This window comes from Pelophylax lessonae (assembly GCF_965119305.1).
Source record: "Pelophylax lessonae genome assembly, chromosome: 10".
Taxonomy (NCBI): Eukaryota; Metazoa; Chordata; class Amphibia; order Anura; family Ranidae; genus Pelophylax; species Pelophylax lessonae.
In genome coordinates, this window is record NC_138777.1 from 164,109,011 (window position 1) to 164,136,368 (window position 27,358).

A 27,358-nucleotide genomic window follows, 5' to 3' on the forward strand; every position below is an offset into this window, starting at 1 on the left:
ATCATAAACCTACCTACAAAGGTCTAAGAATCCAAGATAGAACATTCAGGTTTTTTCAGAATCTTCCTAATTGTGACTGATCCTCTGTGAGAGTGAAAAGGGAGGACATTCACAACTAAGGGCCCTTTCACACGGGCGCTCCGTATGTCCGCAAATCATCCTATTTTTTTGCGGATGATTTACGGACATAATGAATGTCTATGGCATTGCGGATGACCATCCGCTGACATCCGATTTTCTTCCTTTCAGTTCTGTTCCGTTTTTTTGGAACGGAACAGAACCCTATTTTTCCTGCGTTAAAAGAACGGAAAGGAAGCAAAATCGGATGTCAGCGGTGTCATCCGCTGACATCCGCAATGCCCATAGACATACATTATGTCCGTATATCATCCGCAAACGGATGGGATGATATGCGGACATACGGAGCGGATGACACAAGTGTCATCCGCTCCGTGAAAAAAAAAAAAAAGCACCGGAGCGGAGAATAAAAACTGAACGGCCGTGTGAAAGAGGCCTAAAGGTAAAAAACAAAAACAAATGATGAATCTTGAAAGTTGTGTAGCTTCATCAAAACACAACATTTTGCAAATTGTGTAGATTACACAATATAAAGACAGATGCAATTATGTAATATAAATAGTTTTTTTTAGAAAAACACTATTTGCATAGGAAGCAGCAATTGCAATCTTTAGCCTGCGTAAGTTTAAAAACATTTCCTGATGTGGGAAATGCAAATTCACTTGTTTGGATTGATGAATTCTCATATTTTGTGTTAGGAATTTTCTATTCTGTGCCTGATTTCAGTTGTATTGATATGTGTGTGGTGATAGCTCCCGGGCAATCTGTAATACAGAACACTTGGTATTATAATTGCAAACCTTAAAGTCTGTTCTATTAAGTGATCCCATGTTCAAGACAAGGGATACTTTTTGTTTATGGTTGCAAAAACTGTCTCCCTAGTTTTAGAATAAAGAATACTGAAAACACAAAGCAACCTGGATATGCTATGTCTTGGCATTTTACTCCTAAATTCAGACCTTGTTATTTCCTTTTTATTAAAATAAACTGTCACATTACAGGTTTTTTTTTTTTAAGATTCTGTACCACATATTTAAAACTGTGAATAGATGCATTGTATTTCCTGTGCCAGTTTAAAATTCAACTGCCCTGAGGCTTTTTCAGTAAGCAGCTACAGTATGTTCTGTGTTCAATGATTCTTTGTCCATTCAAGACTCTTGACATAGAAATTTGTTCGTCTTCAGCACCCTCTGCTGCTTATTGCACCATATCTTTCCCCTTTCTAGTTTGGTAATCAAATACAACTGATTTAAAGTCGAACTCCACCTTCTGCATGGACACAGCCGCTGCTCACAATGTGACATCTGTCCCGGTGCACGGCATGGATGTCATATTGCTGCGTCTGTGTCCTTGCAGTCGCTGCTTCCCAATAAACAGCAATGGGACTGACGACATAGGGATGCACAAAAGACTTTGCATTCTCTGTGCCAGTAAAATACAGCCCTGCTCAGGGCACAGATTAAATCGCCCCATGTGAACAAGGCCTAATAGGAATTTGTAACCATCAGAAACATTTTCCACTTTTTAAAATGCTGAAATATATCACACTCTGGATCCACTAGGCCGACTGCCTGTGTCCACCTTCCTTGCTTACAGGAGGAGAGACCAAGGTCGCCCTTCTCCTGGGACCTGGCTTCCCGCTCAGACGCACTGTCACATGTGCCCGTGGCTTTTATAGCCTATTCCAGGATGCACCACTTTTGTGCCCTCCCACTGGGACAGCCACAAAAGCCTGTGTGTCACTGGCTGGGTTTCCTCCACTATCCAACAGGCTCCCCTATTGGATACAGTGGGGACACTCCCTCAGACCAAGTGAATAACACATGGACACATGTAACAGGCAAAACTACTGATCAGCAAAACAATGCCTTTACCTAGCACCTACCTACGAGGGAGCTACAAGGAAATAAAAACAATGTGTTGTGTGCAATAATTACACTGACCAAGGAAAAGATGGGCAAATGTCTCACCACCTTTACTTTCAAAGAGACAGAGACCTTGAGCTATTCTGTAGAGGCTGCACAGAGAAAGTGCTGGCTCAGTCTGCTCAGATGTGCTCATTTTACTACGCATATTCTATTACCAGTGTTTTGAGCTGTTGCCATTTAGAGGTACGGCACGTGGATGTCATCTGTCTATCTCTCACTACTTTTTTGCTTTTTTTAAAAAAAGTAAACAATAAAAGGAACACTAAAGACAGTGTAGGATTTACAAAGACTATTTACACTGTTGGATTTCTTGCTGTACAGGACTCCCTGTATGTGTATAGAGAAATGGATAACGTTTGTAATGTAAATGAACAGTGTGTAAGCCCCTGTATGTACACAGTCTTACAGTCTTTAGGATAAAACATTTTTTCTGTTATGAAATGTTCCTAGTTTTGAACTCCACAAAATTTAGATCATGGTCCCAGACGTCACTTGATCTCCTGGATATATAATTTGCTGTGGGAGTAAAGGAGATCCTAAGCCTACATTTAAATAGAGATGAGAGCATGTTCTGAACATACCCTTTTTCCAGCCCAGTGGAAGTCGACTCACAGCCTTTTCTAAATTCATCAGATACTTGATAGGGATCATCAGGAACCCCTCCCTTCGGAGACTGGGCCACAGGGCAGTATTCCAACATGATAACGACCCCAAACACCTTTCCAAGATATCCACTGCTTTGCTAAAGAAGTTGAGGGTAAAGGTGGTGGACTGGCCAAGCATGTTTCCAGACCTAAACCCTATTTGGCATCTGTGGGGCATTCTCAAACAGAAGGTGGAAGAGCGCAAGGTCTCTAACATCCACCAGCTCTGTGATGTCGTCATGGAGGAGTGGAAGAGGACTCCATTGGCAAACCTGTGAATCTCTGATGAACTTCATGACCTAGAGGGTTAGGGCAGTGCTAGAAAATAATGGTGGCCACACAAAATATTGACACTTTTGGTCCAATTTGGACCATTTCACTTATGGGTGTACTCACTTTTGTTGCCAGCGGTTTGGACATCAATGGCTGTGCGTTGAGTGTTTTTGAAGGGACAGCAAATGTTGTCACATTGCAGGCTTTTCTTTTTTTTTTTTGTGTTTGTACAGGCATTCTTGCAGGTGTCTGAGACTTAATTATGTCTTTTTTTTAAAATGCAAACTTTTATTGATAGTACAATATCAATACAAAAATATAATATCAGAATAGTTTACCACATGTATAATATACATAGGCATATATAAATTGGTACAGTGAAATCAAAGAGGGATACAGTTACTACAACCTATACCATAGCATAGGCCAAGTCTCATAGAGGAGTCCTCCAGACTAGAGAATATAAATAGTAAGTAGTAAGTATGTAGTGCACTGTTCCATTGTTGGGCTTGGATTGCATGCCCCAGCTGTAGGTATTGGTAGAAGTGTTTATGAGATAATTGAAAATCAGAAAATCAGAGCGTATCTGATCATAAGATTTAAATACACTACCAGAAAATATTTGGTCAATGTATAGCAATCACTTACGTTTCCAACCATGGAAGTCCTCTAATTTAGCCAATTCTGGGTAAGTTGGGTAGTTCCTTAAGGGGGTAAATTCAAAGTAGTTTGTTAATTTCACAAGCTTTTTTAGGGCCCCCCGCAGAAGGACCGCCATGGGTGCTGAGGGTGGAAGCGCAGATAATGCCATTTATAAGTGGGAGATTGTGGGTAGGTCAGGGTTAGAGACACTAATAAGCTTAGCTGATGGATCCCCATTTTCTATCCGGCCCCAGCCAGCCAATTGCTGGGTCTGGGCAGCAAAAAGGTACATTTTTGGATGTGGTACCGCCAGGCCTCCCCTATCCTTGGCATGTTGGAGGGTAGTAAGTTTAATTCTAGGGTGCTGTTTCTTCCAAATAAGGTCCCTAAATTCAGATTGAAAATCTATTCTCTTAAACCAGCTATGTGGAATCCACATGGGAGAATTGTGGAAAACATAGAGCAGCTGAAGCGCCCAAATCATTTTTATTAAGTTAACCATGCCAACAACAGATTGAAGTGCTTATACCAGCTATGGCACTTATCTAGGAGAGGCGCTAGATTTAGTTTCAGACAATGGGACGGGTCGGGAAAGATGGTTACTCCTAAGTATTTGAACATGGTGGCTATAGGAATCTGCTGCACCTTTTACTTCTGTATTCAGTAGAGATATAGGGCGATAAGAGTCTGGCAGGAGCAGGTCTTTACCAGGCTTAGGTAATACTATCACAATGGCCTCCCGCATGGAATTTAGTAGAACCCCAGTGCATGCTACCTCATGTGTGGTCTCCAGAAGGACTGGGAGAAGAATTTTGCCATATTTCGTGTACACCTTGGCCGGTAGGCCGTCTGCTCGAGGAGATTTATTGGAAGGAGCCTTGGCTTCCGTGAGCTCCTCCAAGGTAATAGGTGCATTAAGAGCAGCAAACTCATCTGGGTCAGGTTGTGGGAATGTGCAGCTGTCTAAAAAGGAAGACACTTCAGACAGTGCACCAGCAGTCTGAGAGGTATTTAACTCGGCATAGAACTGGTAGAAAGTTGTGACTACATCCGCACTGGATGTAACTATTTGCCCAGTACGTGTTCTAATCAGATCAATAGTGGATGGCATCTGCTGCGCCCTAGCCACCATGGCCAGCTTATGACCCATGTTCTCACCTTCTTCAAAATAATGTTGTTGTGGAAAATATCTCTTTTTTTTTTTTCCGCCGCCAAGAGTACCACCGAATTATATAAGGCCTTAGCATCCAGCCACATCTTGTGGGTAGAGGGATTTGGATTTGCCACTATACCAGCTTCCCTACGCTGCATCTCCCCACACACCTTGCTCTCTTACTCTCCAGATCTAGGTTTGACTCCTTTTATTTCTCGAATTATGAGCCCTCGCAAGAAGGCTTTCATTGTGTCCTATAGGGTAGTCATCAAGGCCGTACCTTTGTTACGTTGTATGAAATCTGTTAAATCATTCATAATAGGATCTGATTCTGGGAAGAGAGTTAACCAGAAAGGATTAACACGCCACAGAGTTAGTGGACCAGCAATTGATAAGCGTACCCATAAGGGAGCATGATCGGACACTAAACTGGGTTCATAGTCTGAATCTTCTATATGTGGGAACATTTCAGTATTGCCCAGTGCCATATCAATGCGGGATAGACCACTGTGTGTTGCTGAATAACACTTAAGCTCCTGGTGTCTGTCCCTCCACACATTTCTGAGGCCAGTATAGACATAAAATACCTTCTTCTTGGATAGGATTAAAACCCTCTGCTGATAGTTCTTAACCACTTCAGCCCCGGAAGATTTTACCCCCTTCCTGACCAGGCCCTATTTTGCAATTCGGCAATGCATTATTTTAATGGACAATTGCGCGGTCGTGCGACGCTGTACCCAAACAAAATTTGCGTCCTTTTTTACCCATAAATAGAGCTTTCTTTTGGTGGTATTTGATCATCTGTGTGATTTTTAATATTTGCACTATAAACAAAAAAATAGCGACAAATTTGAAAAAAAAAAACAATATTGTTTACATTCTGCTATGTGACATTCCCAAAAAATTTTTTAAAAATAAACATTTTTTTACATTTTATGCCAATTTATTTTCTGCTACATAGTTTTGGTAAAAAAGTTATCGTGTTTACTAACTACGGGAAAGATTTATGTCATTTTTATTGTTGTTTTTTTTTTTTTTTTTACTAGTAATAGTGGCGATCTGCGATTTTTAGCGGGACTGCGACATTGTGGCAGACAGATCGGATCCCTAACTGACATTTTTGACACTTTTGGGGGGGACCAGTGACATTACTACAGCAATCAGTGCTAAAAATATGCACTGTTACTGTAATAATGACACTGGCAAGGTAGGGGTTAACACTGTTGGTGATCAAGTAGTTAAATGTATGGTCATGCTTACTGACATGTGTGGGGGAGGCGGGGGGGGGGGGGGGGTTCTGTTGAGTCTGCAGATCCCTTCCTGTCTGTCACTGAGAAGATCCTCCTGCTTTGTTTACATAAGCAGGCGGGTCTTCTCCCCGTTTTCCCAACGATCGGGGAAGGAAGGCGGCGATCGCCACCTCTCCTCCTCCGGCCTGACTCCTGCTGTGTTTAAACGTCTACGTCGCTGGACCCAGGGGTGCCTCACTGCAGCAGTAGGATTACTGTGAGCAGTCGGCAAGTGGTTAACCTTTGCCGTATTGTCTCCCTCTTAGATTGTAAGCTCTAATGAGCAGGGCCCTCTCCCATCTGTATTAAATTGTATTGTAACTTTACTGTCTGCCCTCATGTTGTTAAGTGCTGCACAAACTGTTGACACTTTATAAATCCTCTGTAATAATATTGTGCCCACTTCTTGCCATGGGCCTTCCCATGACATGCCTGGCAATTAGCCTTTATATTCACAAGAAAGAAATGTCCACACAAGATTATAGTTTCCGCACATTACTGTTCTTAAAGATGGAAGTGACACATCACATCAAGTAGGCATGCTAGCCAGGGTCGCTTGGCATAATTCTCCAATCACATATAGTGGACGCAAGCAGTTTATTGTGAAAGCCGCACATTGCACTTCACTGATAAACCACCTTCCCCTAATATCTCTCTCCTCTCCTTGGGAGCAGCACTGTTAGTACCCACCTCCCTTCTATAGAACTTGAGTTGAGAATAGATGATGCAGACCATGCAACCGGTTTGTCTGTGTTCTGGAAAATAAAAACATAATAATTTTATGAAAACAGAAAATTATAGGAGAAATGAGAAAAGTGGGCAGTCATTTGTGGAATGTAAAGAAAAAGGGGTTTGAATAAGCCCCTTTTTCTAGATGGGATGGTGACAGGCTAGCTTAACATTAAGGAAGCCATATTAGGGGTTTACGTGGGCATAGCTGTTGCTAGGGCAGGTTAGGTAAACAAGGCTACGTTTGGTTAGAATAAGCCCCAATCAGAGTGGGAATTCACTGTAGCTAGGTAATTTAGGCTGTTAACCAGTTTTCTCCTGTTTTTCCCGCCTCCAGAGCCTGCCTGTGGGATACTTAAGGGGGCTCAGTTTGAGATGTTTTCACTCACCTCAAGACTAGCTTCGTGTCAAGACACCAGCGTTCTGTTCCCCTCCCCCCCTCCCCTTTTGTTTGTCGCGGCCAGTTTATGCTATGTAGGGTCACCTTTGCGTGGTGCAAAGGGGGACGATATTGGTGATATAACTGTTTATTCCAAGAAATTAAGGTTGTGGATAATTCTTGGATGTTATTATTAGATTGGTTTAACCTGGATCTTAGTGATCGGGTTAATTTTATATGTTATTATATATATTGGTTTAACCAGGATCGTAGTGATCGGGTTAATTTTATGTATATGGATGTTTTAAAGTATTTAAACAAGCATTAAACGGCCGCGGCCTTTTAAAATCCAAATTGGTGTGGAGTGTCATCATTTCTTTTAGAATAAGTTAAAGTAATAGAATTTAAGTCCTGTCTACCATCCCAACGAGTTTCACAGCTTCAGTTCCATAGTGTGTAAAGAGAAAATAAACCAAATAATCATATTGCTTTGTTTGAGAATGGCTATAATGGTATTTGTTCAACTGATAAGTCTATTCTAATGTATCCTAGGAGGAACACCAAGGCAGTATATGCCTAAATAACTTCATGGCCTGTGTTAGAGGCAACTTGTCATGAGAAGAAAATGGAGACTGCCAATACTAAGCTCTCCTTCTGGGAACGCTAGCTGTCTGGCAGTTATTATGATCTTCAGTAGAGATGTGAATGACTGAAAAATTCATTTTATTTGAGATCTATTTGTTAAGTTAATCATTTTGTTTTGTCATATATATTCAGATTACTTTTGTGTATTCATTATTTTCAAATCGATTCGAAATTTGAACTATTTGTTATTTTGAAATCAATTCGAATTTTAGAAGACTGCTATAATATATTCATTCTATTCAAATCAATGATTTTCTTTTCTTTTCTACTCTACTCCGTTTTATTCTTTAATTTTCTATTCTATTCTTTTCTATTTTATTCTATTATTTTATCTATTCAAATATATTCTGTTCTATTCTATTCAATTCTTTTATATTTTATTAAGCAGCTTAAGTAGGAATCATCATCTTATTTCACTTTTATATTTCACTTTTATACCTTACTGTATTTATTGCAATATGTTTCCATTTTAAATTCAAGTTAATTTTTTAATTTATTTTCAAATTCAGATAATTCCTTTAGTTATAATATATTTAAAATTAATTGAAATTTGTTACTATAGTGATTTAGAAATCCGTATACATCCGAATCCCAGAATAACGAAAATCTGTTCCGAATTTTGATTCATAACTAAACAAATTGCACAAGTCTAATCTTCAGTACCTTGGGTAACTGATCTGAAGCAAGAGTGTATGTAAGGACATCGGACTTGTCTGATATGCATATTTTTTCTGTGCTAAAACCTAGTCTTATTAGAAGGTATTCAGCAATGACAGGCACATTTGTCACCTGACAAGTTTGCTTTAACTTTATATTTTGTGAACTGTGAATTGATATCCTCCTACATTTTATTTATATTCCTCACAGATGTATCGCAGAGTGTACAAAGGGATTCCTTTACAAGTCAGGGGTCAGGTGTGGTCACTGCTTTTGGATGTTGACACAATGAAGTCTGAGAATGGGGGGAAATATGAGGTAGGTTTTTTTTATTTTTTAAACATGTCCTGAATTAACTTTTTTTTATTTTATTTTTTATTTTACTTGGGCAATCAAATATTAATTCCCTTTCTATGGGCAAATTATATCAAGTATTTTTAAATAATTAAATATTACTTTATATATTGAATAGTTTCCAATTGTACGAGTAAATTATATCCATTCAACATGAATGAAAAACTTTTTGTCTTTCATCCAATATTGATGATGAAAGGGTTACATTATTTACATTTTTTAGCACATGGGCAGTATCCTGGCAAACACTTACACAGATTATATGTAGAAGACTGCCTCCCTGTGGTAGAATATGGGTTTACATTCTCTACAGTAGTAAATAAAAACAGCAATCCTCTATATGTGACTACCACAGTTATATACTACAAATATAACGATCTAAAAAATAATAATGATAATGTGGCATATAATTATATATTTTATATAATATATCATGTAAATATGCAAAACCATAACCTTTTTTAAAACATTTTAAAAATCCTGAAAGAATAGCCAACATAAATATATACAGTACGTATGGGCTCTGCTGTGTGGATTGTGAACTTTTCACTTCACTGCAACACTAGCATATTATTTGGAGCCAGGAAGAAAAATAAATCTGCTAGTTTACAAATATTTATATGTATGCCACCTGTTGGATGGCTGCCTGGGGTTTACAGTTTTTCACTTTCATTGAGCGCCGACAGAATCACTTTTTTGTTATACTTCTGACACACCAACGGGAGACTTGCGGCTCTTCTATATAGAAGCTGTCCAGTCATTTTCCTTTCCCTTCTCTTCTCCAGTCCAATCGCAGAATGCTTTGTGTTCACAAAATACAAAGTGTTCTATACATGGGCACGCCCTAATCACCCCATGTGGTGCGGATTCCCCCTGCTGATATTTCACCAAAGTCCCCCAATGAGCTCCTAAAAAAAATTGTAAAAAAGAAAATAATAAAAAGAAAATATTTCTGACACCGTCCACTGCCCAATTACACCAACCTCTGCCCTAATGACACCGACCTCTGCCCTAATGACACCAGCCTCTGCCCTATTGACAAGTCCACTGCTCTACTGACAACATCCACTGCCCTACTAGTGCCGTCCATGTTTTACTACATTTGGGGTGTACACCCTAATGCAAAAGGCTGTGCACACCTATGGTTCTATATATATAAATGGGGAGAGGTGTGGACCAGACAGCTTGTGTGTGTAGGGAAGCATCAAGTTTGCTTTTGAAACACCAGAAGTATAATCCACATTTTAAAAAACAGACTGTAATCCAAAAGGTGGTACACATCTCCTGAGATTTAGCTGTTTGAAACCAAGCTGATTTTTTAAAAAGTTTTATTCCATGAGTTTGTCTCTAACTTCTTGTTTTATGTGAGACTGGACTGGATATTGGGAATTTGAATTATTTCAATTCTTGCAATTAGTTGAATGCTAATAACAGTTTTTTTTATCATCAAACCTTAATTGAACAAGCTGACATTAGAAGCTGAACCATATTCTGCACTATCCAGTTTTAATAAATCAATCTCACTGTTTAAGTTTGCTTTGATGTGTTTGGCATCAATGGCATTGATTAGATCAAAAACAGCAATGCTTCTGTACCTTTTTTTTTTAAGTCCGAGATTATAGAAGATTTAAGGAATATGTGCAAGTAGCTCTTAAAAAACATTTCTCTATCGTTCATTGACAGATGCAGCTTCATTTCTTCTTAGCCATTGGGATATGCTCCACCCATCAGGAGTAGGACACTAGGCAGGAAAAAGCTTTCACCACGCCTATGGGGCTGTCCCTGCAGGCATAACCCCACACACTCTGCTACAGCCCTTAGTTTGTTTCTACCTAGTTTAGGAGTAGGACCTAGTTCCCTGCTGGGACTTTGGTCTTAACTGTTATTTTTTGGGAACCTGGTTTTCTTTTGTACTTATTTTTTAAGTAGAGAACTACAAGCAACAGCCGGCTGGTTTTCGGACTGGATAGTCTAGATCCTTGGGGTCTCCTAGCCTGGTCAGCGAGTGTGAGCAGGTTATATTCCAGCACTAGACCTCACCACGACAGAGCCCCGATGGCTGGAGACGAGCCTGCGAGTGGACCGTTTCGCTGGGACGTGAATGACCCGGAACGCCCTGAGTCTCAGTGTACCCCTTGGCTGGCAGCACCCCCATTCCAGGTGGGAGGTAGTCTGCTCGGAGTGGTGCCCACCTTATCCGTGGTATGGTGAGTAAGAGTCCCCCCATTTCTCTGGTGGTCGGGCCCCCTCCTTGGAATAGTCGAACACTCAGGTATCCCTCGGTTCCCCAGGCCTCTCTGACATTCCAGGCTCCCCCTACAGCTGTCCCCTCCCCCCCCCCACTACAGGTTCCTACCTTTGGGGGGCGGTTATATTGTGGCCGCTGCAGCTTTTTTTTCTGGTAGTGTCCCCTCCTGGGGATAATCCGATGCTTTTGTCAGTGACCCCCCTGAGGGTCCAGGAGACTGCATGGCGTGCCGTGGGGGCTGCCATTTTGCTGCAGACTTGCCCTACAATAATGTGTGAAATCCTTGTAATGTATGGGCAGCCATTTTCTAAATCTTCTTGTGGTCCATGGTACTGGACAGCATAGGCAATGCTTCAGGCACTCTAGGCATGACCCAAGTGCTTTCACTTCCTGTGTCAGATCATTACTTTCTGGTGTACAGATCGTTCCTGCAAGCCTTCTGATCGGTTTGGTTTTTTGGAGTCTCCTGTGGGTTTCCTCACACACACTGCTAACAGACTGTTAGGCTGGGACTTGTATTACTGCTGTAGCAGTGGTGCAATCGTGTTTTTGCGCCTTTTTTAAAGTGACACTACATCTTTTTGAATTTAGTGAACATGGAGTCCCAGGACAAAATTTCACCTACAGACCCCCTCAGTGCGACTGCGGAACTTTCTTGGTCGCAGCCCCTGTCAACTCTTACAGCAGTTTTGGGAAGCCTAGTCTCAAAAGTGGATTTAGTGTTAAAAAGTACCATTAGCTGTGAGTGCCCTTTGCTTTCGCCCCCCTCTGTTGTATCTTCAGATTCAGAGGCGGATGTGGCCGCCGCATTCTGATATCGAAGAGGACCTGTCCTCGTCAGCGCTTTGGTGGAAGCACTTATAGTTTCAGTGGGTGAAACATTAAAAATGGCGGATGAGTCTACAGTGTCAGGACCGCAGGTGTCTTTTGGCACCCGCAAATCCCAGAAATCGGGCAAAGTGGTCCCCTGTCCAGAACTTTTTGACAATATTGTCAATGAACAGTGAGGCCGCATTAGGCACATGTTAGTGGTGCCCAAGCGTTTTTTAACGCCGTTATCCCTTCGCAGATAGGGTTTCCGCGCTGTAGACCGTGCCACCAAAGGTGGATCATCCAGTCTACTGTGGTCCCGGTGGAAGAATCCCCAGCTTTTACGTACCCCGTTGATAGACGGATTGAATCTCTGACCCACCATTTACATGTGATAGCGGGCTCCATATTGAAACCAATATCTAAATTGGGGCAGGTGTTTCCTTGTCCCGAGGCCTTTCACGATATTGTGAATGGACAATGGCGGGCTGCCTAAGCAATTTAAACACGGTTATCCTTTTGCTGACTCGGTCTCCAATTGCTGGATGGTGCCACCTAGCGTGGCCCACCCTATTTTCCAGGCTTAGTAAATCTACTGTGGTACCCGTGGAAGATTCCCCGGCCTTCAAGGACCCAGTGGTTAAACGGGTGGAATCCCTTTCCTGCCACCTCCATGTTTTGGCGGGTTCGGTACAAAAACCGATCTTGGTGTCTGTTCTGGTTTCACAGATGATAATGGTATGGGTTAAAGTGATTAGGGGTAACTTGAACACTGGGATAGTTCCCCCAACCTTCTTTGGACTCCCGGATCAGATGGCCCAGGCCCTGGTGTTTCTGTGTGATGTGTCCTTGGATGCGGCCCCTCTGGTTGACAGAGGGTCAGTGGTAGGGTTTGCCATACACCGCATGGTGTGACTTAAGAGCTGGTCGGCTGACCAGGCTTCTATGTAGGCCTTAACAGATCTCCCCATTCTGGGCGAACGATTGTTTGGAGACTCCTTGGATGAGTTGATAAAAGGCTTAACGAGGGGTAAGAGTACTCTTCTTCCCAAATCCTCCAAGGGTGGTTTTTTCGTGTCTCAGGCACACAAGAGAAAGGTAAACCGTTCAGGGCCTCTGGAGGGAGCAAATAGGCTTGGTTGGGAAAGCCCAAGACCAGTCAGTCCGGTTCGCGGCCAAATCCTCTTGCATGAAGGGGTGCTCTCACCCCTTTTCTGGGGTGGGGGGAAGTCTGCGTTTCTTTCAGGAACCCTGGATGTTCTTGATCCGGGACAAATGGATTCACGAACCGATTTGTTCCGGGTACAAGTTTGAGTTTAGATCTCGGCCGGCAGACAGATTCTTTCCCTCAAATCTTCGTCTGTCTCCAGATTGCTTGAAGGATCTCAGGGAGGCAGTGCAGGACCTCCTCCTCCAAGAAGTGATTGTGTCGGTTCCCTCGCAGGACCGATTTCGAGGTTTTTATTCAAACCTGTTCACAGTGCCCAGAAAAGAGGGCAAGGTGCGTCCTAATTTGGACCCCAAGTCTCTGAACCGCTTTGTGCATGTGCAGTAGTTTCGGAGGGAATCCATTTGATTGGTAGTGGCGTCTTTAGATCAGGGAGATTTTTTTAGCCTCCATTGACATCAAAGATGCGTATCTGCACATCCCTATATACGGAGGACATCAGAGGTATCTCTGTTTTGTGGTGGCGGAGGAGCACTTTCAGTTTGTGGCATTACCCTTTGGTCTCGCCTCCACTCCCAGAGTCTTCACCAAGGTTTTTGGCCCCGGTGTTGGCATTGCTGCGCAAAAAAGGGATTGCGGTCCTAGGATATCTGGACGATCTCCTGTTGAAAGCAAGCTCTCACTCATCCTTGTTGGGCGATATGACAATCATGGTTCAGACCTTTCAAGAGTTCGGGTGGATCATCAACTTCAAATATTTTGCACTGACCCTGTCGGTGCGACTGGATTACCTGGGACTAACTCTGGACTCCTCTGCGGCGAGGGTCTTTCTTCCCGGGGACAAACTTCAGAAGTTGCAGGGAGAGATCCGGTTGCTGCTGGAAAGCGATCTCTCTCTAAGGACATGCATGAGAGCCCTGAGTCTCATGGTGTCGACCTTCAAGGCGGTCACCTTCGCTCAGTTTCATTCCAGGCCCCTGCAAAAGGAGATCCTTGTCAAGTGGGATCCTTGCCAAGTGGAACAAGGATCTACATTCCTCAGACAGAATGATAGGTTTGAGCCGACTCACGAGATCAACACTATGTTGGTGGCTTCAATCGCCTGCCCTGAGTCAGGGCAAGTCCTTTATACCGCTGCTTTGGATGGTGGTCACCACGGATGCCAGCCTGTCGGGCTGGGGCAGGGTCCTGGACTACCCCTGTGCCCAGAGAGTCTGGTCGACAGAGGAGTCTCCTTTACCGATCGATGTTCTGGTACTCAGAACAATCAAGATTTGTCTCATCTATTGGACAGATCGACTGCGCGGTCTCCCAGTTCAGATCCAATCGGACACTGCCACGGCTGTGGCCTACATCAATCGTCTAGGGAGCGCAAAGAGTGCCCGGGCGGCCCAGGAGGTGGCCGGGGTTCTGACGTGTGCCTTTTCATTATCAGGCCTCTGTTATTCAAGTGTGTAAGGCGGCGACTTGGTCGTCTGGTCATACTTTTACAAAATTTTACAAGGTAGTTTTGTTGGCATCTTCGGATGCATCCTTTGGCCGCAAGGTTTTTCAGGCTGCTTTTTAAAGAAACTTGTTTTTTCTCTTTCAGGGGTTTATATTTGCTTTCTATGGGTAAGCTCCTGTTGTTGTTCCTGGTTGAGCTTTGTTACCCAGTTAGCTACATTTAGCCTTTGGAAAAACGTTGCCTGTTTTTGTTTTTTTGTTGCATTCTTCCCACCCCTCATGCCTACAATGCTTTGGGATGTCCCTATGGTATAAGAAGCATAAGAGCTGCGTCTGTCAATGGATGATAGAGAAAACTGGATTTTTGTAAGAACTTACAGTAAAATCCTTTTCTCTGAAGTCCATTGACAGACGCCCCTCTGTTATGGGGATAGTTTGTGTCTTCTTTTTCACTGCTTGCTACAAAACTGGCCTGCGGCAGAGTGTGTGTGGGGTTATGCCGTGAAGGACAGCCCCTGTAGGTGTGTCAGTGAATTTTTTCACTGCCTAGTACTACTCCTGTAGGGGGCAGCATAACCCTATGGTATAGGAAGCATAAGAGCTGTGTCTGTCAATGGACTTCAGAGAAAAGGACTTTACGGTAAGTTCTTACAAAAATCCAGTTTTTTTGTGACCACCCTGATGTCGCAGACTGTCATTGAATGGGTGAAGTTGCTAAATGGGGTCTTGGAAACCGGATAGCTCTCCCTGGGGCTGACTGAGCTTTTGGATCAAATGGCTCAAGCCCTTCTGTATATATATATATATATATATATATATATATGATGCGTCGCTGGATGCGGCTCCACTGGTAGCCAGAGTGTCCGCGGTGGGGATTGCTATTAGATGCATGTTGTGGCTAAAAAGCAGGTCTGCAGACCAGGCTTCCAAAAAGGCTCTGTCTGGCCTTCCCTTTACGGGGGAGAGGTTGTCTGGATCCTCCCTGGATGAGTTGATCCAAGGCCTTACGGGTGGGATGAGTACTCTTCTCCCTCAATCCTCTAAGGACAAGGCACCACTAAACGGGGGCCTTCTTTTACTGCTCATAGGCGGGTTTTTCATACCTCCAGGTCGCAAGAAAAAGGAAATCCATTCAGGTCTTCTGGGAGTTCCAAGAAGGCATGGTCAGGCAAACCGAAGGCAGGCCAATCCGGATCTGCAGACAAACCTTCATCTGCATGAAGGGATGCCCTGGGGTGGGGGGATGTCTTTGCTTCTTTCCGGAACCATGGACTTCCTTGTTTCAGGACAAATGGGTTCACAAACTGATCCGATTGGGGTACAAGATCGAATTCCGGTCTCGACCGTCGGACAGGTTCTTCCCGTCCAATCTACGCCTATCTCCAAACCGTTTGAGGGATCTCCGAGTGGCGGTACAAAATCTATTGTCGCAAAGGGTGATTGTGCCGGTTCCCTCTCAGGAACGTTTTTAAGGGTTTTATTCAAACCTGTTTACTGTGCCCAGGAAGGAAGGCAAAGTTTGTCCAATCCTGGACCTCAAGGCTTTGAACCGCTTTGTGAGGGTACAGCAGTTTCAAATGGAGCCCATTCGCGCGGTAGTGTTATCCCTACACCAGGGAGACTTCTTGGCCTCCATAGATATCAAGGACGCATATCTATACATCCCTATCTATGCTGGACACCAGCGTTTTCTCCACTTCGCTGTAGGAGAGGAGCACTATCAATTTGCAGTGTTACCCTTTGGTCTCGCCTCTGCCCCCAGGGTCTTCACCAAGGTGCTGGCTCCAATGTTGGCATTACTGCCCCAACGGGGGATTTCGGTACTGGGGTATCTGAACGATCTCCTATTGAGGGGGAGATTCTCGTAACATGGAACAAGGATCCAAAATCCTTGGATACTTTGTTTCGGTTGAGTCGCAGCACAAAGTCTGCTCTTCTGTGGTGACTTCACTCATCAGCACTTCGCCAAGGCAAGTCCTTCCTGCCATTGTATTGGACGGTGGTTACCACGGATGCCAGCCTGTCAGGCTGGGGAGGAGTGCTGGGGGGAGACTGCGCCCAGGGGTCCTGGACGGTGGAAGAGTCAGAACAATAAAGTTTTGCCTGAGTCACTGGATGGCTTGTCTGCAAGGTTGCCCTGCCCGGATTCAATTGGACAATGCCACGGCCGTGGCGTACATTAATAATCAAGGGGACACCAAGAGTGTCTTGGCAGACAGGAGGTGGCCGAGATTCTGGGTTGGGTGGAAAAGTTTGTCCCAGCTCTTTCTGCTCTGCACATCCTCGGGGTGGAGAACTGGCAGACGGATTACCTGAGTCGTCAGGTGTTGGATCGGGGGGACTGGTCCCTGCATCCGCAGGCGTTTCACCTTCTGTGTGTCTGGTGGGGGACACCCGATGTCGACCTGCTTGCTTCTCGGCTCAACAAGAAGGTTACGAGATTTGTGGATAGGTCAAGGGATCCTCTGGCCGACACCACAGACGCACTGGTGGCTCCTTGTGGTCAGTATCGGCTGATCTATGCGTTCCCCCTGCTGAAACTCCTGCCGAAGCTGCTGCGCAGAATAGAGATGGAAGAGATTCCACTCATTCCTAGTGGCCCCAGACTGGCCTCGCCAGTCTTGATACGCAGATCTGGTAAGGTTGGTTGCCAATGCTCCTTGGAGGTTTCCTCTCAGGGAAGACCTGAGGGCGGATCTTCCATCCTGCTTTACAGTCGCTGGCTTTAACGGCGTGGCTGTTTAAAGCCAGGTATTGAAGGACAGAGGTCTTTCTGACTCTGTGATTCCTACACTGTTTAAAGCCAGGAAGGCTACTTTTAGGAAGATCTGCCATCGTACGTGGAAATCGTACATTTCATGGTGTGAATCATTGAAAGTGCACCCTCGCTTGTTTTCGGTAGCTAGGGTCTTTGACTTTTCTTTAAAAAGGGGTTGAACAGCTTTTGGCTTTGGGCACTATCAAAGGCCAAGTGTCGGCTTTGGCTGTGTTTTTCCAACGCCCTTTAGCACTTTTATTCAGGGGGTGCGTCATATGGCGCCTCCGAGACTATCCCCGTTACCTCCGTGGGATCTGAATTTGGTGTTGTCGGTTCTTCAAAAACCTCCTTTTGAGAACATTAGGGAGATTCCCCTGCTTACATTATCTCAGAAGGTTGCCTTTTTGCTGGCTATCACTTCTGCCCGCAGGGTGTCTGAACTGGCGGCTGTGTCTTGCCGTTCACCTTATCTGGTGGTCCACAGAGATAAAGTGGTACTTCAACCTAATCAGTCGTTTCTTCTTAAGGTGCTTTCTGATTTCCATTTGAATGAAGACATTGTGCTGCCTTACCTCTGTCCTAAGCCCAAGCATCACAAGGAAATCGCTTTGCATTCTTTGGATGTGGTTCATGCAATTAGAGTTTACCTGGCGGCTACTGAATCTTTCAGAAAATCAGACTCTCTTTTTGTCCTTATCGAAGGACCTCGAAAAGGATTGGCTGCGCCTGCTGCAACCATATCAAGATGGATCAGGCAGACGGTGGTTCAGGCTTATTTACTGAAGGGTCAGGTTCCTCCTTTCCCAGTGAAGGCGCATTCTACTAGAGCGCTGAGTGCCTCTTGGGCTTTTTGCCATCAGGCATCAGTGATGCAAGTTTGCAAGGCGGCAACTTGGTCATCAGTGCACATGTTTACAAAATTCTACAAGGTAGATGGGTTGGCGTTTTCGGATGCCTCTTTTGGCCACAAGGCTTTGCAGGCTGCTGTTTAAAAGAGAAAATGTTCTTTCTTTGAGGGTGTATGTTTTTTCTGGGTGAGCTCCAGTTGTTCCTGGTTGAGCTCCTTGTTACCTGGTTGGCTATGTTAGCCTTTGGGGAATTACGTTCTTCTTTGTGTTGTTTTTCCCACCCCTCATGATAATACTGCTTTTGGACGTCCCAATGGCTAAGAAGATATGAAGCTGTGTCTGTCAATGAACGATAGAGAAAATTGGATTTTTATCTTAACGTAAAATCCTTTTCTTTGAAGTTCATTGACAAATGCAGCACCCGTCCCTCTAATTATGATTGGAATGGGGTTGTTGTCTTCTAAACACTGCTTGCGAAACTAAGGGCTGTAGCAGAGTGTGTGGGGTTATGCCTCATAGGCGTGGTGAAAGCTTTTTACTGCCTAGTGTCCTATTCCTGATGGGAGAAGCATAACCCAAAGGCTAAGAAGATATGAAGCTGCGTCTCTCATTGAACTTCAGAGAAAAGGATTTTACAGTAAGACAAAAACGCAGTTATTTCAGTGTTTTTAGACATTTGTGTCAGAATAAAGTACATTTTGTAAATCAATCAAGCATTTTTGAGTGTGTGTGTATATATATATATATATATATATATTTGCTTTTAATTGTTCTCTTTGTAATACAGAACTGTGAAAGTCGCATATAGTGGTTGTTTTTGTTTTTATGCTGTAAGGCAGTACTTGCTAATTCCAGTTCATATCATTTAATTTTTGAATTGGTGTTAAGTGAAAAAGTTTAAAGTGGTTGTAAAGGCACAAGGCTTTTTACCTTCATACATTCTATTCATGAAGGTAAAAAAACCTTCTGTGTGCACCAATGTTTATTTGAGCCCCCTCTCGATCCATGAGAGCCTTTCCTCTCCGAGGACTCGCACCCCTGTTTGGCTTTTGGCATCAGTGGGAGCCATTGGGTCTCCCTTATGTTAATCACAGCCAGTGAGCCAATAAGGAGACTGAGGGCTCGGGGCCGAGCCGCGGCTCTGTGTTCAAATTAACACACAGAGCTGCGGGTCTGGAGTGTGCCTGCATGGGCGCCCCCAGAGCAAGCTGCATGCTGTGGGGGCACCCGGCAGGAGGGAGGAGCCAGGAGCGCCAGCGTGGGACCTGAGAATAGGAGGATCCAGGCTGCTCTATGCAAAACCACTTTTCCCAGAGCAGGAAAGTATAACGTTTGTTATTTTAAAAAAAGGAGACTTTACTATCGCTTTAATGCATTTATTTTTCGCTACAGTCGAAAAAGACTCACTTTTATTATCATGCATTTTTATTCACTTTAGTTTGTTAGTTTACATGAACCTCTTTCAAAATTGGCCTTTGCCTTGTAGACATCATTTCATACTAAGGATTTTTGCTGTAATTAAATTAATGTAATATTGCATTTTTTTTTTTTTTTTACATCTCTGCTGTTTTGCAACATAGAAAATGAAAGATCTGGCCAAGACGTATTCAGCAGAGATCAAGCAGATTGATATGGATGTGAATCGTACATTCCGCAATCACATTATGTTTCGAGAGCGTTATGGAGTCAAGTGAGTAGTGAAGGCTTTAATGCACAGTATTCTTTCATTCTGATAGGCCTGCATTTAAAATTCTATCTGTTACATCAACTTGCTTCCATTTGCTTTTGTGTTCTCATTTTAAAGATGGAGAGAGAAGGGGTTCTGATGCTAACAAAAGTCTGTCGATAGCTAGCTAACCCCTTTGTCTGATCCTACCTCAAAAAACAGCTTCAATAAAATAGCTGGAACTACATGGAAATCTGCAATTATTGAGACAATAAGCACTGCGGTTAGGAGTATGTAACTTTACAGCACGATGTACAGAGTGCAGTGAAATACATAACGTAAATCACAGTCTAAAGTGCAGCATTCCGGAGTATGTCAAGTAGAATATAGCTTATAAAATGCAAATGCACAAGATACAAAGAGAAAAGGTCTGGAGTATGTAACACAGTCCTGCCTGCAGGTCAGAGGAAGACAAAAAGTCATGGGGTTGGCAGTCACAAAAAAATGCAAGACCTTGGTAGTCCATGCAAGGTAAAATGACTGTGGTCAGTGGGTAAAGAATTGTCGATGAGAGAATTCCTCCTCCCAGCATCTGCATCATTAGAAGGAAGAATCCCCCTCCCAAGGCACTGCTGTTCAGTGGATAAACACCATTCCTTCCCTTTCTAGAGATTGGGGACTCCTTCACATAGGGCCTTGCGTTTACAAAAGTTGTGTGTTGGTGCACTGCAGTGGTATTCACTGTGAATTGCACCCCAATGTACCTTCCCAACACAACTGCTAGCAGTAAACCATAATGCACGTTAACACATTACTGTGCATGCTGTAGCCTGCACTCACAAAACCTGGTGTATGTCAGAATTTTGGTCACTGTGGTGCAGTTAACACACTGCAGCAGACCGCCATGGTGTAACTGAGCCATGAAGGTTCCCACCATGCTTCACAGGCATTGGTGATCAGTGGTGTTTTCCCCCTTCCCCCTCCAAAGGCATTAGCGATCAGTAGTGTTTTCCTCCCGACTCCTAATAGCATTGGTGGCCAGTGATGTTTTCGCTACTTATGGCATTAGTGGTCAATGATGGCACTTGACTTCCCTATTTCCTGTGCTGTGTCCTGCACTGCAGCCTGTGTGGTGACATTGCCAGGATTACCCTCATACCTTCAGGCAAGAGATTAGTTTGCCTGCTATACTTCATATGCATACTGTAAGTGTGGTGCTGAATGCCAAAACGAGCATTCGGGCACTTGGCTCAGGGCACATTCCAGATTTGTGGGATGCTGAGATTTTTTTTAAATCCCAGGATAGTCCCATGGAAACGAGGACGGTTGGGGGCATGCCTTATTGAGGTGCTGGCCTCTTAATCTTCCCTGAAAATGTACACTTAGGTGGCCCATAGGCAGCTGGGTTGTTTTATTGTTACTTTCATTTCACTATGTCTGGAAAGCTAGGGCTGATACTGCTGCAGAAATTGCCCGGGGTGTACTAAACAGCCAGTATGGTATTAAATAAACCATTCTAAGCTTATACAAATGATCTTTGATGGTGTATATGTGAACTTACACTTTAACGGCACTAAGCTGCTTGAAGATTGACAAAATCTTTTTAAATGTTAGCTGTATATGTTGCTGTTCAGATTGTCAAGATGAAACCTTTGTGAACTAGGCTACAGTGACTGTAGGTGGGAAGGATTATTTTTAAAATGATTGGCAGGAAATTATCTTCCCCTTGTCATTGTCTCTTGCCCAGTGACAACAGTGATGCTGTGTTTTGCTCTTTCACCCTTCTATAGGGAAGGGAAGGCCTGCTTGCAAGAGTATTGAAAATCTTCTTGTGCAATAACAAGTAGCTTTGCTGTTATAATTTAGTGTTTATCGGTACCCGTACCTGTGCTGAAGCTAGCCATCTATTAATAGAAAAATAGCATTATGACCTGTGCTAGTACCCAGTGAATTGTGTTGTCATGCATATGTATAGTGTGTGTTATTACAATTATTGCATTTCTTTACAGGCAGAGGGCATTGTTTGATGTTTTATCAGCTTATTCTGTTTACAATACGGTAAGACACTATGTATAAAAGTGCTTGATCTCTTGCTAACTACACTGCAAATAACTTAACGAGTTTAATACTTAGCCAAAAATGTATTTGAAACAATACAGGTTACAGTAAAACCTTGGTTTGAGAGTAACTTGGTTTGAGAGTGCTTTGCAAGACAAGCAAAGCTTTGCAAGACAATTTTTAAATACATTTTGACCTGCTATACAAGCCATGTCTTGATATATAAGTTGCATCATGTCACAACTGAGTATAAAAGAGAAGAGAATCGCCTCGAAGTGTAGCAATATGGTTACATTTAATGAAGGTACAATATTTATATCCTCCACATTGCCATCTATGTCATTCCTTCCACTCTGCGCTCCACGAGTGTTCAAGCCTCGCTTTCAGATCACTTTCCTGCAGGGTGGTCTTCCCGGTCACGATTGCAGACTGACATTGGTGAGAGCCCGCGGTGAGGAGGATGGACGTGGCCAACTAATTGGATTATGGCACCGATGTTTGGCTTCACTCCCCAGACCTTAGAGCTATATATGTTGTTTGACAAACAGCCCTTTGTGACTTTTGCATGCGAGTTCTTGCTTCACTATGAAAGGACTCATCTGATACCTGCTAAGCCCCAGTAGGCACTTTTTACACCACTTTTGTGCTTCTTTGGCCTTCTGGGGTTTTGCACCATTTTCTATGGCTACCAATCACATAGCTAAGATTTGATAATCTTTCCATGGACATTCAGGGTTGTACCTTTGGTGAAACTAGAACAGTTAAGAATCCCTGGATTATGTTTTATGCACTTTTTGATGCATAGTTTTCACCAATGCACTATTGTTTTTGTATTGTTATTATCAGTTACTGTCTCTTTTGACAAAAATAAAGGTCTCTTTGGGTTTACTTACATTTTCCACCTAAATCTCTAAAACTGATGTATTTACACGCTTTATAGACCCTGCAATAAGGGAATTTTAAACCTTTTACCAACCCCCAACTTTTAAAACCTTTAGCAACCATGTTGGGTATACCATTTCATGTTTATTGCCTCTTATAAGGGATGACTGTATAGGCTGTTTGTTTTTCTCCATATTAAAACAACCCGTTTCCTTCATCACCCTCTTCTTCTGAGACAGCAGCATGGCACCATTGGCTCAGACTGCTGTCAATCAAAGTCAGTCAGCCAATGAGGAAAGAAAAAGGGCAGGGCCAGGCCACAGCTCTGTGTCTGAATGGACACAGGAAGCTGTGGGTTGTCTCAGGTGCCCCCATAGCAAGCAGCTTGCTTTGGGGGCACTCAACAGGAAGGAGGGGCCAGGAGCACCAAAGAGGGACCCGAGAAGAGGAGTACCTGGGCTGCACAAAACGAGACTTTAGTATCACTTTAAGACATGACTGTCACGATAGTAACATACTATGTTTCCACTTATGACCTGCTAATCTTTTTATTTCACCTGCTTGAAGTGACCTTTAAACACCATTGCACTTTGTGGGAAAGCTAACTTTGTTCCCTAGTTTTGACACCAAAAAAATATCCTTACGTTTTTCTACAATTCCTCTTTCTCCACAACCAAACCCTATAGATCCTTCTTGAACTTGCAGACATCTGGCAGAATCATTCTGTACAAAACTAGATTACTTTTATTTTTCACACCCCCCATCAGGCATTTTCATGTATAGATCATATTTTTTGCTGACCGCTACCCTAACTAAAGTATTTTCTGCTGAAATCCTTCCCATCTCCTGGTCAGATCATGACTTAATCTCTATCCCTCTAACATTCTTCATTCAAAAAAAAAAAAAAAACCCTGGCTACCACTAAACCCTTAATGACTCACTATTCAGCAATCCCTCCACAAACTATACCATTCAGTCTGCTTTAACTTAATTCATCAGTCAACACTTCTTCTGTTGAACCCCCAGGCTTTCTGTGGGATGGCCACAAGGCCTCTATTGGGGGCCAGATTATCCAACTAGCCTCCCAAAGGAAGAAACAGCCAATGAGTAAAATGTCAGCCCTTGACCAAGAAAGCCCTTGACCACGATTTGTATTGTGAAATTATTACGATTCACAATACAAATCGACTTCTAATGCAGACCATAAACTTACAGCTACAACATACAGTGTAGCCTCAACCTCAGCCACAAAAATCCTGGCTCAGCAATTCAACTCACAAGCCTAAACTCTTTTTCCACCATACTCCTTCCTCAGATTCCTAATAATTTACAGACCCAACTTGATAAGGAAATTTAGCAAAAAGTATAAGAACCCTAAACCCCACAAACAACCTAGCCCAGGTGGCTTTACAGCCTCTTATTACATTTTAGGACATTTTTAATACTGCCTGAGTCCTGTTACAACAGCCCTATGAAAGGTACGAAATTCCCTGACATCAACTTATAGCATGCTCCCAAAACCAGCCATGGATGGCACCAACTGATCTACTGTAACTATAGACCGATTTCACTTATTAACTCTATCCAAAACGTAAAAAAAAAAGTTTTGCCTTATACTTTAACCTCTTCACACCGACCGCACATTGATATATGCGGCCTTTCTGCGTGTGGGCCTTCATAGCGAGTGGCTGCATATATGTGGCCCTGTGTAAACCACTTACTGTGCTGAGAATCCTCTCCCTGCGTGCTCCCAACATGGTACCTGGCACTTACTGGAAAGCACCCGATGCATACCAGCGATCAGGAGCTTTCTGATCATGTGACTGCTGTGACAGCCAATCACAGTGGTCACATTACCCGAATGCCCGCCTCCCGGCATTTAGGACCCTTAAAGGGTCGGGAGGTGGCCTACGAGAAGGGGTTAGATCTAAAGTCTGACAAGGTTAAGTTGCATCAGCGTTTCTGTCGCTACATAGAAGTCTCATTAACAAAAACAGGTAGCTGTAGGCATGTTATGATGCCTCCTTTCATCTGTAACATTAGTTGTTACATTTCAAGACCTGACAGATTAATTGTAAATAGCAATTGAATAGTGTTGGAAATCTTCATCTATATTTCCAGACTGTGTTTTCATAATGTACAGCACTGACTTTCCCTGTTTCTGTCTTCTGCAGGAAGTCAGTTACTGCCAGGGGATGAGTCAGATTGCAGCGGTGCTGCTCATGTACCTGAATGAGGAGGATGCTTTTTGGGCTTTAGCTCAGCTGCTAACCAACCAGAGACATGCAATGCACGGTGAGTTAAAGAAGAAATACCAAAACAGGAACGTTTTAATTAGGTCATTTTTATGAATGACCGGAAAATCTAATTTCTTTTCGCAAAGAAGTGATTGCACCCTAGTAAGATACATTTCCATGGCCCAATTATTAGTCATAAATAATAATTGTTTTTAAAGCAAATATAAGTTAGATATGTATGGGGCACTGGTGGGGTTAGAAGTAGACAGATATCTCCTTGCATATCATTTGGCCAGAATTTAAAAAGATGTTGTTAGTTAAACTTGATGGACTTGTGTCTAACCACAGTATATCATTCTGATTAAAAATCATAAATATAACCGCTTTTAGTCCCCGCTGCACCATACAAGAGCTTAGCTTGGGTTCTAACCTTCAGGGACTTCCATGTGTATAGCTGAAATCTGTTAACATATCAGTTCAGTACAAACAGTCTTAAAAAAAACATATATTCCCAATTGTTGCATTTACATAGGTCTCTATTTTCTTGACATCCTAAGCAAACATTTAACATCCTGCTTTACTTTCCTGGGGTCAGATGCTCTGTGTAGAAGACTCTGGTCTGACATCTCCTGAGCACACATTTATCAAGGTTGTTTACTGGAAAGCAGACATCTTGGTCCTAAGGGTCAGTTCAATTTTAGCAGAGGACATACAAATACAGAAATGTACATTTCTTTCTAAGCAAAGTCCCAATGTTGTCACACAGCTGTTACAGACATTGCAGTGCCTCCACAGATGTAGTACCTGAAGGACCTTGTTATACCCTGCTAAAAACATCTTAAACAGCGAGTCTTTTGCTGCAATATATATGTAGATATATTGCAAATATACAGTATGTGGTCTTTGTAGTGTGTCAAGAATGAAAATATTTTTTTTGTGCATCATATGTGATTCTTATATTTTTTTTATGCGATATAAATCCGAAAATATTTATTTTTATACATATTTATGTCCTTTGGTGCCATGCAAGAAAATCCTTAGATCTGCTGTAATCAGTTTAATTTTACATAGGATACAGTGTCAGGCGTCTCCCTCTCAGAAGTCTTAGGCCCCTTTCACACTAGCGGACCATTCAGATCCGCCTGTCAGTTTTTCAGGCGGATCTGAACGGATGCCCCATGCATCTCTATGGGGCATTGGATGTCAGCGGAGACATGTCCGCTGACATCCGATCCGGTCCGTCAAATCTGGACGGATTGAAACCCTATTTTCCATCTGTCCAGCGGATCGGATGGGATCGGATGAGAACGGACAGGTGGTCCGTTCTCATCTGATTCCCCCAAAGAGAACAGCGGGGACCTGACAGCTCTGTCTCCGCATGCAGCGCAGAGACAGAGCTGCCATCCGCCTGCTCAGCGGATCGATCCCCCGCTGAGAAAAACGGAGTCCACCAATGGACTCCCATGTGTGAAAAGGGCCTTAGCGTTATGGGATTTGTAGTTTTTTTGTGCACTGTACAGAAATATCATGATTGTGCTTATAATTTTTTTAATGGTGCAATAATCCAATGTATCAATGTTTTCTTTGAAGGTTTTTTCATTCCTGGGTTTCCAAAGCTGCAGAGGTTTCAGAGTCACCATGAACAAATTCTCCTCAAGTTATTCCCAAAACTGAAGAAACACATGGTATTGCCATTTCCTGAACAACTAGCAGTTAAAATCTTCTTTTGTGCTTGAGATAGCATTTACTGGGGATATAACTATATATCAAGATAAAGTTACAATTCTGTCTAGGTCATCCCAAACCAGCTCCATGAGCTTTATGTCTGGAGACTATGCTAGCCATTTCTTGATTTTAAGGCCACCATCTTGTTCTATTCTTATAGGGCAAGTATTGTGAGTCTTTATTTTGCTGTAGGATGAACCCCTGAAAAAACTAGGCATAGACCAAAGAATATAGCATGGCACTGCAAAATGCGATGGTAGATCTTGATGTTTAGAGTGTCAGTACATCTATGGAAGTCACTACTCTGAATCCAGTGTAGCCCTGCCCCCTGGGGAGTAGCTAAGTGTACACAAATCCTCCTCACTTCGGTTTCCCTGAGTGTTGTCCAACCCACCTGACACTACAGGTTCTGTCATTGCAAATGATAAGAAACTACCAAAATTTGCAGTAAAGAATCAGGTTTACTTGTAGTTAACTGACATTTGGCAAATTGTAAAAACAGTTGCAATAAAATAGTTAACACAGGGACATTGATAATGAGATTGATCCTGAATCCCCAACCTGGAACTAGGTAAGATTCAGCACTCAGGATCAAAAGGGCAACCCTAGCATAAATTGGCATATATTGAACGATTATTATTTTGAATATCTGTAATTACACTCTTTATCAAGTGTAGGCGAGAGTGACCACAAGCAATACTTAACAGTAATAAAGAGTAACTCCAACTATGAATAACTTCT

General features: G+C 43.0%; 1 protein-coding gene across 1 annotated transcript in view; it reads left to right on the plus strand.

Annotated features, from left to right (window-relative positions):
- LOC309564935 (uncharacterized protein) overlaps positions 1–27,358 on the plus strand; it is a 206,267-nt gene that overhangs the window by 168,806 nt on the left and 10,103 nt on the right. The window contains exons 7-11 of the mRNA XM_082269640.1: positions 8,628–8,735; positions 19,630–19,739; positions 21,725–21,773; positions 24,830–24,950; positions 26,483–26,577. Coding sequence (XP_082125766.1) covers positions 8,628–8,735; positions 19,630–19,739; positions 21,725–21,773; positions 24,830–24,950; positions 26,483–26,577 — 483 coding nt within the window. The remainder of the gene's footprint in view (positions 1–8,627; positions 8,736–19,629; positions 19,740–21,724; positions 21,774–24,829; positions 24,951–26,482; positions 26,578–27,358) is intronic.